Source organism: Rhagoletis zephyria, unplaced genomic scaffold, assembly GCF_001687245.7.
Source record: "Rhagoletis zephyria isolate East Lansing unplaced genomic scaffold, Rhagoletis_zephyria_1.1 Rzeph_scaffold_02415, whole genome shotgun sequence".
In the NCBI taxonomy this organism is placed as follows: domain Eukaryota; kingdom Metazoa; phylum Arthropoda; class Insecta; order Diptera; family Tephritidae; genus Rhagoletis; species Rhagoletis zephyria.
In genome coordinates this window covers 21892-35378 of record NW_016159499.1, presented here as the reverse complement: position 1 = coordinate 35378, position 13487 = coordinate 21892, and the positions used below count along the sequence as shown (strand labels likewise).

General features: G+C 34.6%; 1 protein-coding gene across 1 annotated transcript in view; it reads left to right on the top strand.

The window, feature by feature from the left end:
* LOC108366839 (uncharacterized) overlaps positions 1-12810 on the top strand; it is a 34401-nt gene extending 21591 nt beyond the window's left edge. Inside the window, exons 3-5 of the mRNA XM_017621314.1 lie at positions 37-137; positions 9476-9584; positions 10980-12810. Coding sequence (XP_017476803.1) covers positions 37-137; positions 9476-9584; positions 10980-11230 — 461 coding nt within the window. The 3' untranslated portion in view covers positions 11231-12810. The remainder of the gene's footprint in view (positions 1-36; positions 138-9475; positions 9585-10979) is intronic.
* Positions 12811-13487: the final 677 nt, after the last annotated feature.

Genomic DNA, 13487 nt, shown 5'->3' with positions numbered 1-13487 from the left:
GGATTTGGCGAATTTCTGCTGTTGATGCTGACGTAGATTGTCCGAACTGTGTGGACGAGTCTCAGTACACGAACAAATGGACAATGCCGCTGCTGAAACTGGGCGAGAAGCGTTACTACCTCGGCATCTTCTTCAAGGTAAGCTAGATTCCGGTTCTGTAGATTTTTTTTTTATTTTAACAAAATGTATACTAAGTATATAAAATCAAAAGTATTCTACCACTTTTATTATGCGCATATGTACATACATACATATGTGTGTATGCTATACACTCGCATACATATACTCTTGCTATATAGACAAGTTTATGCATGTATCTGGACTAGAAACTGTCAACTGCATTTTTTCGTTTTTCCTTTGCCGGTTTGCTTTATTTTATTTGATGTTTTTTTTTTTGTTTTTTTTTTTGTTGCACAGCTGCAAGTTTTGCACTGAAATAATAATAAAGCCATGGGAATCTTGCAATAAAATTGTGTACTTTTGCATTCATATATTTTTCATGAAGCGCTCAGACAGACTAGTAGTAACGGCTATTTGTGTAGGTAATGCAAACAGTAAATAAATTTTTTAACAGCACAGTTGCTGCATCTTGCAGCGCGATTGAAGCGAAGCGGTACGAAGTTATTGGCGCCGCGGGTGATGTTGCTTGCTTTTTATGAGCCATGATTGAAAGTTGTGGGTTGTACATACATACATAGGTGCAAGTTGAAGGAAGATTAAATTTAAGTTACACAAATTGCGACAATTTAAATTTATTATAAAGCAAATGAAATATTTCAACGTAGTTGACAGGGTAGCCACATGAAATGGCTGCTTGAAAGCAGATAAAATGCGCAAATTTGTAGACACTCATTTGATGTGCGAAATAATTAAGTTTCTAGGAAAAAAAACAAGTTTTGTTAAACACCCATTTACTTTCATTTGTTTAGCGATTTTATCTACATATTTAACGGGTTTGTTTAATTATTGAAACACTTTGTTATATCAAAATTTAATGGGCTACGAAACTGTATACTCAAAAAAAAAAAAAAAAATTCTAAAAAAAATTTTAAAATTTTGAATTTGTAATGTACTAGCTTTACCCAACTTCGGTGTAAAAAAAATTCATAACTCAAATTATTGTAGATAACACCCCGTACTACTATACTTAAATATTGCGCAATACTCAGAGCTACCATTGTGATTTTTTTTTTCATTTTTTTTGAGATGGCATATGTGCTGTTAAGTTTTTTAAAATGTATTTATCAAGCTCAAATTTAATATTTATTTATTATTTATGTTAATGCATCAACCCTAAAAATTTGTAACAAATCAAACACATGAAGTGTAAACCCTGTCCGGTTTTTGGTATGGAACAGCCCATATACATGCATAATTCTTCAATAGATTACGTTTGCTATGCGGTTAGAATGTGAAAAAAAAACCTTGAGGTAAAAAACAGCAAAACACTTATGGTGTCTTTATTTCTAAGGAAAATTGTCGCCTTTTGATTTCCCCTTTCTCTATTCGCGATCGATTCTAAAGCAGGGATCACACGATGTGTACATTTGTACAGATTTGTCCATTTTCACCGTTACAGAGTGGTGTTGTTTGGAAATCTTTTTACCATATTTATCCTATAATTTTTCCACTGAACTAATAATAAACCAATATGGCAGCTTCATAATTCATCTTGTTGAATAAAAAGTTTGAAATATATTCGCTAACCTTCTTCCTTGCCACAAATCGAGAATCGGCTGCGTCGAATGAAATTATGCGCTAAAAGATTATGGAATTATTTAAAGCAGTTAGGAGATTTTCAAAAACTATACCATTATAATCTAAGAATCAACAAGAAAATTGTGAAATAACAAGAACTACTATTTTTCAATAAAAAAATGTGTTACTGTTTTGGAAACGCATTCATTAGTCTTTTTAGCGTTTTCCCACCTTTTTTGTAATCTTCATGTCTCTTTTGGCGTGAGCCCAGAATTTCTCAACCGAACTCAATTTGCAAACATTTCGGTAGATTGGCTTCTCAAAAACTATCAAAACTACGTCTTTCTTTCGAAATCAGTATACTAAGTACCACATAATAGAATAGAAATTTCATGCCTGATCTGAGCAATATTCAAACAGTTATCGGACCTCAGCAAGCATTGGAAAACATACGAGTGTATTCCTGCAAAATGCTTACAAAAAAACCATCCAGCGGATCGTGTGAAATGGTACTAAAGGTGTATGCTACCAATTGCAATTTTTTTTTCTTAACAATATTAAGATTAAGTAGTGGACCTCCATATTAAAAAACAAACCATTAATAAGCAAAAATAGGACCACATATGTACATACATATGTATTTACTTATGGATTGCAATTTGTTTCTGTCACAGCTCATGTCATTTTTGACCATTTATATCTTATTTCTTATTTTTTCCCCAACAAAACTCAAAAGTCACTCTGGCTTAATTGTGAAGGTCGTACACCTCTACATAAATAAAAAAAAAACAAAGGCGTTATGTGCACATGCGCGTATTTTGGTAGGCTGCATAAGCGTTCATGTAGCTAAATAATGCACAAATTAGATTTAGACGCCTTTAACTAATATTGACTAATTGCCGTAAAAAAAGAGATTCATTCATTATACACCTGCCACAGTTCACCCAATTAAAGTTTAACTAATAAATCAGCACAGCCACTTGGCAATCTGGCGTATTTCTGATATATGTACATATGTATGTATGCATGTATGTATGTTTATCTTTTTGCCTCATCTGCGTATAGATTAAAATTAAAATATAGATATCTCTGACTTTTCAACGTTGACAAATTGCAAGCTTACTGAATGTGCTTCGACTTGGACATACATACATATATACATATTCATATGCAGGCAATTAGTTAAATGTTTGGAAAATGCGCGTGCGTATCGCGCGAGTAAATTACGAACTGCCATTACGGCGTTTCTAAGGTTTGTGCTGTTGAAATCCCTCCAGCCATTTAGCATGAAAATCACATACATTTTATTAAAAGCGACATTGTGTTTACGCTTTAATTAAGAACGTTTAATGTTGTGACACTTTAATTGCCACTAAATGACTTGTAGGTTGGTTGGTTAGTGATCGTAAAATAAGTTGGTAATAAGCAGTTGCAGCTGTTGAAATCAATTAGTGAATTTTCAAGTTACTAGCAATAAGTCAATTTGATATACTTACTTACTTATGTATTACTTTACTAAGTTGTATGCACTTTGTGGTATGTAGTAGTAGGAAGTTCTTTAAAAAAAAAATTTATTAGGTATCTTAAAAACCCATAACCCCTCTAATAAGCTCGGACAATTAACTAACTTATCTCAAATCACAACCAGTCCTTGACAGCCGATTGCACAAACTTGCAATGGAGTTTGTAATCTTTCCAGTCGCATATTGACTATTAGCCCTTTTTAGTCCTTACGCTTAAGGGAATTAGAAGGAATTTTTTCCACTAAAAATATTCCTTTATTTGAAAGTCAAACGCCCAATTGATTTTTGCTTTGGACCGGCACTAAACAACTTCGACACACGCGTCGCGAAGTAACGACAGTTGTACATCCCGAGTGCAGATAGGTCCTTCCGCACCTTGTCCTTCCATTGTGTTGCCTTTCTATCGTTGTCCACTCATAGGTACGGACCTGGGCATCATCAGCCTTGCCCCCTACTGTGTATGTATGTGTGTCCACTTCATTATAAATTTTGTAGAGTTCGTAGTTGCAAAATAGTTCTCTCGACAGCAATCAAAGCCTGTTCATGCTTGTTCGACATCGATCACGTTTCTACGCCATATATAAAGATGTGCCTGATGAGAGATTTGTACAGCGTTATTTTGTTGGTCGAGAGTGGACTCTCCATTTCAAATGACTTCCGAGGTTCTAGTGCCACCTGATAGCAAGAGTTATCCTGCACTTGATCTGCAAGTTCCCCTGCGGTTCAGATTGCCAGCTCGCATTATGCATTTCAACTGCAGATTGAACAATTCGCCCGAAAATAAGTCGCCTTATCTAAAACCTCGTTTGGTCTCGAATGTCGTGAAGAGGTCCTTCCCAATTTGAACCAAGCTATAGGTTGTGCTCAACGCCACTCCACATAGTCGTATCAGGCTTTTTCGGCGATACCAAATTTAGACATGGCATCGTAGAGGTAGATTCTCTTCGTGCTTTCGAAAGCGGCTATAAAATCGACGAAAAATTTGTGTGTGTTGATCTGTTTATCTAAGGTTTTTCCAGTATTCAACGGTCATAGAAAATCTAGTCAATGGTGGATATGCCAGACATGAAGCCATGCTGATAAAGTCCAATGAGCTGGCCCATGATGTTGAGAAGTTCAATCAGCTGGTTCGTAAAGGGATTCAGTCTTTTACGCATTAGGCCCATGAAAGGAGCTTATATGCAATGTTGCGAAGGGATCGGACAAGGTAGCAGCTCTTTGCCGCCGCCTTTGAACCACTCAGCCGGTATTTCGTCAGCTGCAGAGGCTTTGCTGTGCCCTATGGGTTTTTCTTAAAAAGCACTCTGAATATCGGTTACCAGATTTCCTTTTAATTTCTGAAAGAACCAGCCACGTTTGTTTAAAACTTGGATTTTTTCTTCCCGAGTCATTAGTAATACCCAAGTTCGAATTATGAGTACTCTGCTTGGATATATGTATTTTAGTCCGCTCTTATTACGAGTGCTTTCAAAGGTCGCAGATGTCCGTTGTGATTCTCAGAGAAAGAAGATTTCAACGGAAGCCTCTCTACACGCCCCCATAAATGGTTCCCACTCTTGCAGCGTCTAAACAGCTGACGCAATGAAACTGTGTCGAAAATGTCAAGTATTCGAAGATTAGTCAATTCGCTTTTTATAGTTGCTTCATCTCTTTCCTCAACTTGGGGCCTAAATGCTTACAATTAATCGCATAGGTACATATATTTTTTTGGAAAAAAAAACTATACAAATGTCTCCTTGCTTAACTTTTCGCTTCTATTACTCTGCCCATAGCTTTATTTGTGAGTTTTGTCCAAGTGTTGCATAATCATACAAGTATATGTGTTCGAGTAACCTTAGCCTCATTGCTGCCAATAACAGCATACAACTTTTTAATGACAGTACATCCAATGAGTTAACGGTTTATTTGTAACACTTTTGCTATGCGAAAATCAAAAAGAAAACATCAAGAAACTTTTACTTTTACTCAACAACTTTCCTACAGGAAATAGCAACAAATAGTTCAGGTCATGAAAGTAGAACAGAACGTTGTGTCATGCAGCAAGTGGCAACAACAAAATTAATTGACGTTCTTGGCTCAAACGCATACATTTACTTACATACATATACATATAGTATAATTATACTCGTACATACATACATACATATGTCTATGAATGGCAAATCTTCACCTGCATAAATATTATTTGGGCCGTTAGGCTTACTTTTCATCAGCATAAGGTTGGTACTAATTAGATTGTGCAACAAGTTGAGTTCACTTATCAACATATTTATTTAAGTACATACATACGTAATTACACATATATGTATGTATGCATGTGCACAGCGCTTACGTTCTTATGTAAGTACTAGGTATCTCTTTTAGAGCTGTGTGTGTTCGCTAAAGTGGTAAATGGCGTCGAACAGATGCGAATTTACGATGTAATTAATTAATTTAAGACTATTAACTTTCGCTTGAGTTGAGAATGGAAAAAGGCAAAGGCCGCAAGTATGCATGCACATGTTCCCACATACAAATAGTCTGTGATATACACATGTGTGTATGTACGTACATATATGAGCATAATGCACTGCAAATTTACACAAAAATATCCGGAATTCTTTTGAAATTTTTATTTTAATAGTAAACGAAACCAGTACACAATTAAGAAGCGGAAATTTTAATAAAAGCCAGTATATGTATACCCTACTACTTTTTAGGTCCCGAAAATGCCGGGATTATTTGCTAAGAATCCCACGATTTTCGAGATTTATACTTTGCACGGGTGGCAACAATAAAACGTTTTATGTTGACCAGTTTTTGCTAATATTTATTTGTTTTATTTAATATTTAATATTTTTTGTATAAATGCCTAGTTCAGTATACATACACATTACACTGTGCGACAGACAAACGCACAAAAAATCAATATATTCTCTCTGACGTCAGGATTTTTTAAAAGGATTTTGAGAGTTGAATAATATGAGTAATTCAGAAAATCATTTCAAAATTTCATTGCAATTTATTTAGAAAAACTGTACATTTATCAAATTAACGAGAAAGAAAAAGGAAAAGAAAAAGAGATCAAATTTTTTGGTGCATAAGGTTGATTAAAATGCCTTTTTTAAATTTTATCTTTGAATTTCCTTGAAATTTTGGAATATTTATTTTGAAACAATTATATGTTAAGGACTAATATAGCCTCAACCACATTCCCGAATATAGTCCTTCTAGCGTTATAAGCTTAAAAAAATAAAATTGATTAAACGACATTTTCAATTCCCATTCGTCCTTGTGAACCCAAAAATTTTATTTTTTTTAACTCTACATAATTTTCTCTTTCATTTGGTACTCATTTTTATTTAACAATGCACTGAATTTTTTAAATATTTTTTTGAATTTATCATATCTTTGAAATTATAAAGTCTTAAAAAAAATCCTCAAACTAAAAGCGATTCAATTCTAGGTAAGCAATTTTATAGCCCATTAAATTACAGGATGATAAAGTGTAAGTTGAAAGTTGCTAAAAGAACCGTTAATTTTTTATTATTATTTTTTTTTCTTAGGGTGTCACTCATTTTCTTCCATACAAAGTATGTTCGACAATTTATTTATATGGAAGAAACTGCCCAGCAACGTAGAAAAATGCCCAAAAATCAACGGTATTTTGTAGCTGCTTTATGCTTGCATTTTTTTACTATAACTTAATGGGCTATTCAACTGCGTACCTTAAAATTCTCAGTAAAAGTTTGGCCTTTTTTTTATTTCCAATAATTTTTGTACAAATTTTGAAATGCGCTTTATATGCAGTTAATTATATGTAAAAAAAGACTTATAAAAAATTTCTTTTATTTCTGCCACTAGTATTATGAACACCTTTCAAACACACAATACATTTTTCTAATTAATTTTTGTTTTGGCATCGAGCTTTTTTCGACATATCTTAAGTTACTTTATCAGATATGTACACGCTAAAGTATTATAGGAATAGGATAAATCGAAAAAATTAACATCCCTAGCCCCACATATGCATTTAGTGTATTTAAGACAAAACATAAAAAATCGCAAGAATGTGGATATCTATTCAACTGAAGAGTATGTATTTCCAATTAATTTACTAATGTACTAATATACTAATTTATTTACATAAGTATTTGCAAATGTTTGTGGCTTCCGTAAGCAAATTGCTTTATTTAATAAAAGCCAGGAGGGCATATGAGTATGTTGCACTGCACATGTGCTTCAATTGAGCAAATTGCGGTGACTTAAATTGACTGTCTCGTGATGTATTGCTCAAGTAGCAGCACTTGAATGTAAAATTATATTACATCAGAGTAGTAAAAGCAATTGACGACAGTAACAGTTGCTCTCAATGGTGTTTACTATTCATGCAATTGTGGTTAAATGCCAACCGAATTAACTTGGAAGTAATTATACATAGTACATATGTATGTATGCACAAGGATACGCACAGAAATACATATGTAAGATGAAATACGAGTTCAATTAGTCAAAATGGTTTTCAAGTGAATTAAATTCACTAAATCGCAAGCAGATGATACGTCAATGCTTTAGTAGCTAAACAAATTCAACTTCAGCCTATTTGTAAGCCAAATATATTTACTGGCCTTCCATAGTTTCAAGGAAACTTTTATACAAAGGTTACAAAGCACAATTCTGCTTGTTTTAAGAAAGTAATATTTCAATTTCTTTATACATATTACCAACAATTATTTTGGGTAACCTTTAAATTTGAGTAATGCACTTATTATTTGATGTTCTGTACACCAACACATTTTTGCTACTAAAACAGCATAGCCAACGTGTAAAATCACTTGCGAAATTGATTGCCCACACAGCGAGTAGCTAGCTACAGAAGTACTGACACATATTGCAACACCTTGGGTTGGTGGCTTAATTTTTTTTTTTTACCATCACCACGATATCTGGGACAAATTCAATAATGAGATTGCTTTCGAGAGAGCAAGCTTGGCATCCGTTGCAAGCCAGCCAATAGAGCGGCAATCAATGTGGCTGCGGCACTTCCAGTAGCATTCATTTCAATCGACCACTTTGACGCCTTAAAACTCTTTAAACCGACCAACCTGTTCAATTTACTTCCATTCATAATGTGATTGAAAGCTGTGAGTAGTCACATCGCATACATATTTATGGTTAATTCAATATGGCACATATGTATATACATACATACTTATATGTAGTTAGCAACAAATTGATCGCATTCAGACATGCACACAAACATGCGCTGCGGGAATGCACCGAGTAGTTTTGCTCAGCTTGCAATCATTTTTGACATTTTATGGATAACTTAAAAATACGGGCCGTTATGTGAGCATATGCGTAATGTGAATTATATGTAGATCAGTGTAGGCAATTTCTTGCATACATACATACCCATGGTAGGTTTATAAGTCTCCTGAAGTGAACAAGAGTTTTCCGATCGAAAAATTTTGATTTTCAAGAATTCTATACCATTTCTACGAAAATTTTTTTCCCCTATATAAAAATACATGGAAAACTTTGAGCGCTTTGAGCGACCTCTAAATATTTTTTGACTTCAAAATAAAAAAAATAGGGGGTATACTTTTTTCGTTATAGAACAATCCTAGGCGGTGAGAACATTACAATTCCGACTATACTTTTTTTTTGAACCACCCTAGTGTACACGCTGTGATCATTGGCCCCAGCCTCAAAAGTTTACTAATTTCGGTCATGTTTTTGGCGCAATATTTTTCCATTAAATTATTTCAAGATAAAGGATGAAAGGCTTACTTTATGAGAAGCTATTTTTCATGGCAGAAACACACTCGGAGGTTTGCCGAGGGGCGACGGCTGTTAAGAAACAACATTTTTTTCTGTATATTTTTGCGATGTTGCTTTGACCAGGGCTTGAACCCAGGCACTTCGCAGTGGAAGCGCGCACTGCTTACCACTACACCACAGCGGCCGCCAAAAATGAAATTTTAACTGTTAATTTTTGATCGAAAACATATCAATAAAAAAAAACGATTGTTTATCGATTTTTTTTTAAACGCATGTCTAACAGCTAAGGTGCCTGATGTTAGTCCATATTACTACGTTGGATGCCAGTCAAGAAATTTTTCGCCCCAAATTTTATTTACGATAATGCTTATCAAACTTAGGGTTAATATTTTTTACTTCAACTTAAGACTGCCATATAGTTTAAATGCGCAGTTTTTCATTCAAGTAATCTTAAGTAATTAATACGTTTTTTTTTTTCATTTTCTTCCTAGGCGAATTGGTTCAAAGCGTCTCAATATTGCCGATACCATGGCATGCATTTAGCGAGTATTGCATCACAAGAAGAGAATGACAGACTGGAAAAACATATCCGCGACTTTGGTAAGCATTTATAATCTCTATGCACGTAAGTAGCCACTGAGTCGTAAAATAAGTAGCAGCAACAACGCTGGATAGTCACGAATAATTACAAGTATGGGCAAATCATTTTTCAAATGAGTCGAATGCCTGACATACCTACCTACATACATATGTACGTAGTTTTTATCGGACAACTTAATATTTAATTCAAATAGTTGCGAAAAATGCTGCAACTACTTAAGTTTCTGGAGCACTAAAAATATTAGATTCAACAAAAAAAAAAACTAAAAATTCATTAAATTATTACGCGTTGCAACTTATCAATGAGCTCACTCGCCTTGTCTATCAACTACGCGTCGTTTTTATTCTTCAACTAAATAAACCTTCGAAAGAGACTTTTCTGTTGCCAAGTGAAACAAATGCTTTTATTGCATTTTTTTGCAATTTTTTGTGGCTTTGTGTCATGCTATGCCCATATAATGTTGCGCAATATTAAATGCAAGAAAGGTATGCCCGAAGTGAATGGCGCGCTCTAACCGTATACGTAGACTTCATTGTGTTGAGTGTCAGCCGCTAAGCCTTGATGGTGGCAATGGTGGTCAATGCACCTATTTAGCCTCACATAATACCCGGAAAAAAATGGAAGGCACAATATTTTAATATTTATTTTAATTCCCTCTTTCTGTTTTTTTTTGTTTTTTTTTTTTTTGCTTTGTAGCGAAGCAAGTAAAAGTGCACGCCAGTTAACAAGCACAATAACTGTCGGTGCAAAATGGATTTACGAGTATTTGCATGACTTATGAGCGTATGTTTGTATGTACTAAATATGTATGTATAAAACATGCAGTTTTAGGTACCAACATTCTTACATAGTTACATATGTACATACATTCAACAATAGCTACATATATTAGCTTAGCAAAAGTAGCCAACTGCTTTGTTGCTACTACATTTTTGCTGTTCACTTTCAACAAACCACACTCAACGCTGCAGTCAGTGAGTTAGGTAACCATTTTACTTACGCTAAACATGCGAATCATATGCCGCCCTCCTTAGTGCTCTGGCAGTCACTCGGCTACGACCCAGGCGTTGGGTTATTGTGATGCCTCTGGCGACTGTGGTCAGCCAACAAATCAAGCTGGCCGTATGTTTCTTCATTTAGCATGCTGCCCAAGCTTTTTTTTTTTTGTTTTTTTTTTCGTTGTGCGCGCTCTGCCTGAAAGCTCCAATTTCTGAACTTGGCTACATTCACTCTGGCATTCCTTTATACATACATACATACATATTCGCACATTATTTAAACATACATATGTACATATGTAGGTACAACAAAAATTTACATACATAATTATATACAATATTAATGCTCTCACATTTTTCATGTGCCTGCCCGCCCGCCTATTTGTGTCTCAACAGGTTTCGGTCACGAACACTTCTGGACTTCTGGCACTGACTTGGCCGATGAGGGCATCTTCTTTTGGATGGCCAACGGTAGACCCATAACATTCACGAATTGGAATGCCGGCGAACCGAATAATTTCCGTTACGAGAATGGCGAGGAGGAGAATTGCTTGGAGTTGTGGAATCGCGATGGCAAGGGGCTGAAATGGAACGATTCACCGTGCAGTTTCGAGACGTATTTTGTGTGCGAAGTACAAGCGAATTAACGACAAGGGTGTTGAGTGAGTGGCGCACAAAAACAAAAAAAAAAAAAACGTTAAAATGACAACAGTGAAATGGAAAATATTAAGCAAAAAATAGCGAACTGAAGAGGAAAATTTATGTTTTTGTGTTTAGTTTTTTTTTTTTTTATTTGTTTTCGGCTAACGCAAACGTCGTACTGTGTTCTATTTTGGAAAAATGGAACAAAATCAAATGTTTCGGGAATGAGCAGAGAGGCAGCGTAATAAATGTAACCTTTTTTAGATGGAGAATTCAGAAAAATTTGCTCGTTGGATTAAAAAATTACCATGACCTTCAAAGATTAAGGACTTAAATTTTCGTGTTTTTTTAGCGGAATCTCGCAATGAACCTTTTGAAAAATTTTAAATACATAGTTTTGTTTTTCTTTCGTCAAGCAGTCTATTTCCATAGTCGCAAGTACCGAGCAGCGCGTTTTTAGATTTTTTAAAAACATCACTACAAGCTATTTTTGGGTAAAAGGATACAAAGGGATTCAAAAATTTACTTTCATTGAGTGAAACACTTAATTAACTTGAGCTCAAAATCGACCCTCAAAGATAAACTTTTTGAATGACCCAAAATAGCATTTAATGTACTTTTTAAAAAAAATTTTAAAAGAAAAAATTAGTAAAAAGTAAAAAATTAAATTAAATTAAATTAAAAAAATTGTAAAATTTTTTTTTAAAAATTAGGAAAAAGTTCATTGCATGCTGGTTTCGGATCAAAGAAAAGTAGAAATTGAAAACCTTCCATTTTTGAAGGTGATTTTAAAAATCAAGGCAATTCTTTTATCTAACGCGATTATTTTTCCCGAATTGCCCATCTCAAAAGCTTTAAATACCGTTTTAATTTTTCGCCATCTCTTCGGGTCCTCGCGATATTAGATTTTGTCCCTTTTTTTCAAAACCTGGCCATAGTGCGCCGCCACATAAATATTAATTTTATTGGAAAGTTTCGTTCCCTCATAAGCCACGGACGGTATTTTATTGGTGATTAGGCGCACTTGCAGCACGCACGTGAACGTTAAGTACGTACTCTATTCTAAGCAATGCGCAATAAATCACATCAATCACAGGAGAAGGCAATATTTTTTTTTATTTCTTTTAGTATAATTTTTTTTTTTTTTTTTGTTTCATATTTCTTTAAGCGTGAAATTTCCATTTTTCCCTAATTTATGGCAATTATCTGCGCGCAAATTTGCTTGCCGGCACGAAAGTTCTGTATCGTCGCGCAATCAGCCGTACGCCACTCCAAAACGTGGATTTTCTTATTGCACATTACGTATACGCACCGGTGGCGCACGACCGATGACGTGACGCTGACACGCATGTGTGTGCGTGCCGGAGCATAGATATCGTGTTCGTCGTAGCAAGTAGAAGGCATACGTAGATTTATGAATATTTAAATAGGTGTTAGAGTGGTGAAGCAGACATAATTTTCATCGCTATGAAATGAGAAAAAAAAGAAGAAAAAGAAAAACGTTTGTTACTCATACGACCCGTACACCCTCGATAAATTGTCATGCGTAAGCGTAACTTGTATTAGCTCTCGAAAAAAAATAAAATAAAAATAAGGTAATCGATATACATGCACTGCCTTAGCATTATCTAAATATGTACGTACGTATATGTAAGTAATGTATAAATTATTTTCGTTTAGTTAGTGTCCTTTTAACTTATGCCTATTGTAATTACTTGTATGTAGATATGTATAAATGTGTAAGCTTAAAGACTTAAATGTAAAAAGCTGCATCTAAACTAAGTATATCTATCTATCTATAGCAAAAGCAATTCAAATCACAACACAATGAAGATAAAATATGTTTGTATGTATTTGTATGTACTACTTATGTAAATTTTTAATTTAAGCAGGAAAGAATAAACGAGAAAAAAGTAAAACGTAAAGGAATTCTTATGTTTGGCCACACATTTCACTTTCATTCGCTCCAATTTCAAATTTCAATACAATTTGAGGAAATTAAACTCAATTTGCATAAGCCGCAACGAAATTTCAATTAGAAAAGTTTTTCGGCAACAGGCAGACAGGAAAAATGTCTACGCTTGAAAGCGCAACAAACTCGGCGTGGGTATGTACCGAAAAGCAACAACAGCAAAGTAAATGGAAAGGTTTTACAAAAGCAACATGCAAAAGTGTTATGGAGGAGGCCTAAAATACACTCTGTCGCCCAGCTGTTGCAGGTAAAAATATAGTTTGGTATGCTAAGCATTGTAACCGCAAGTG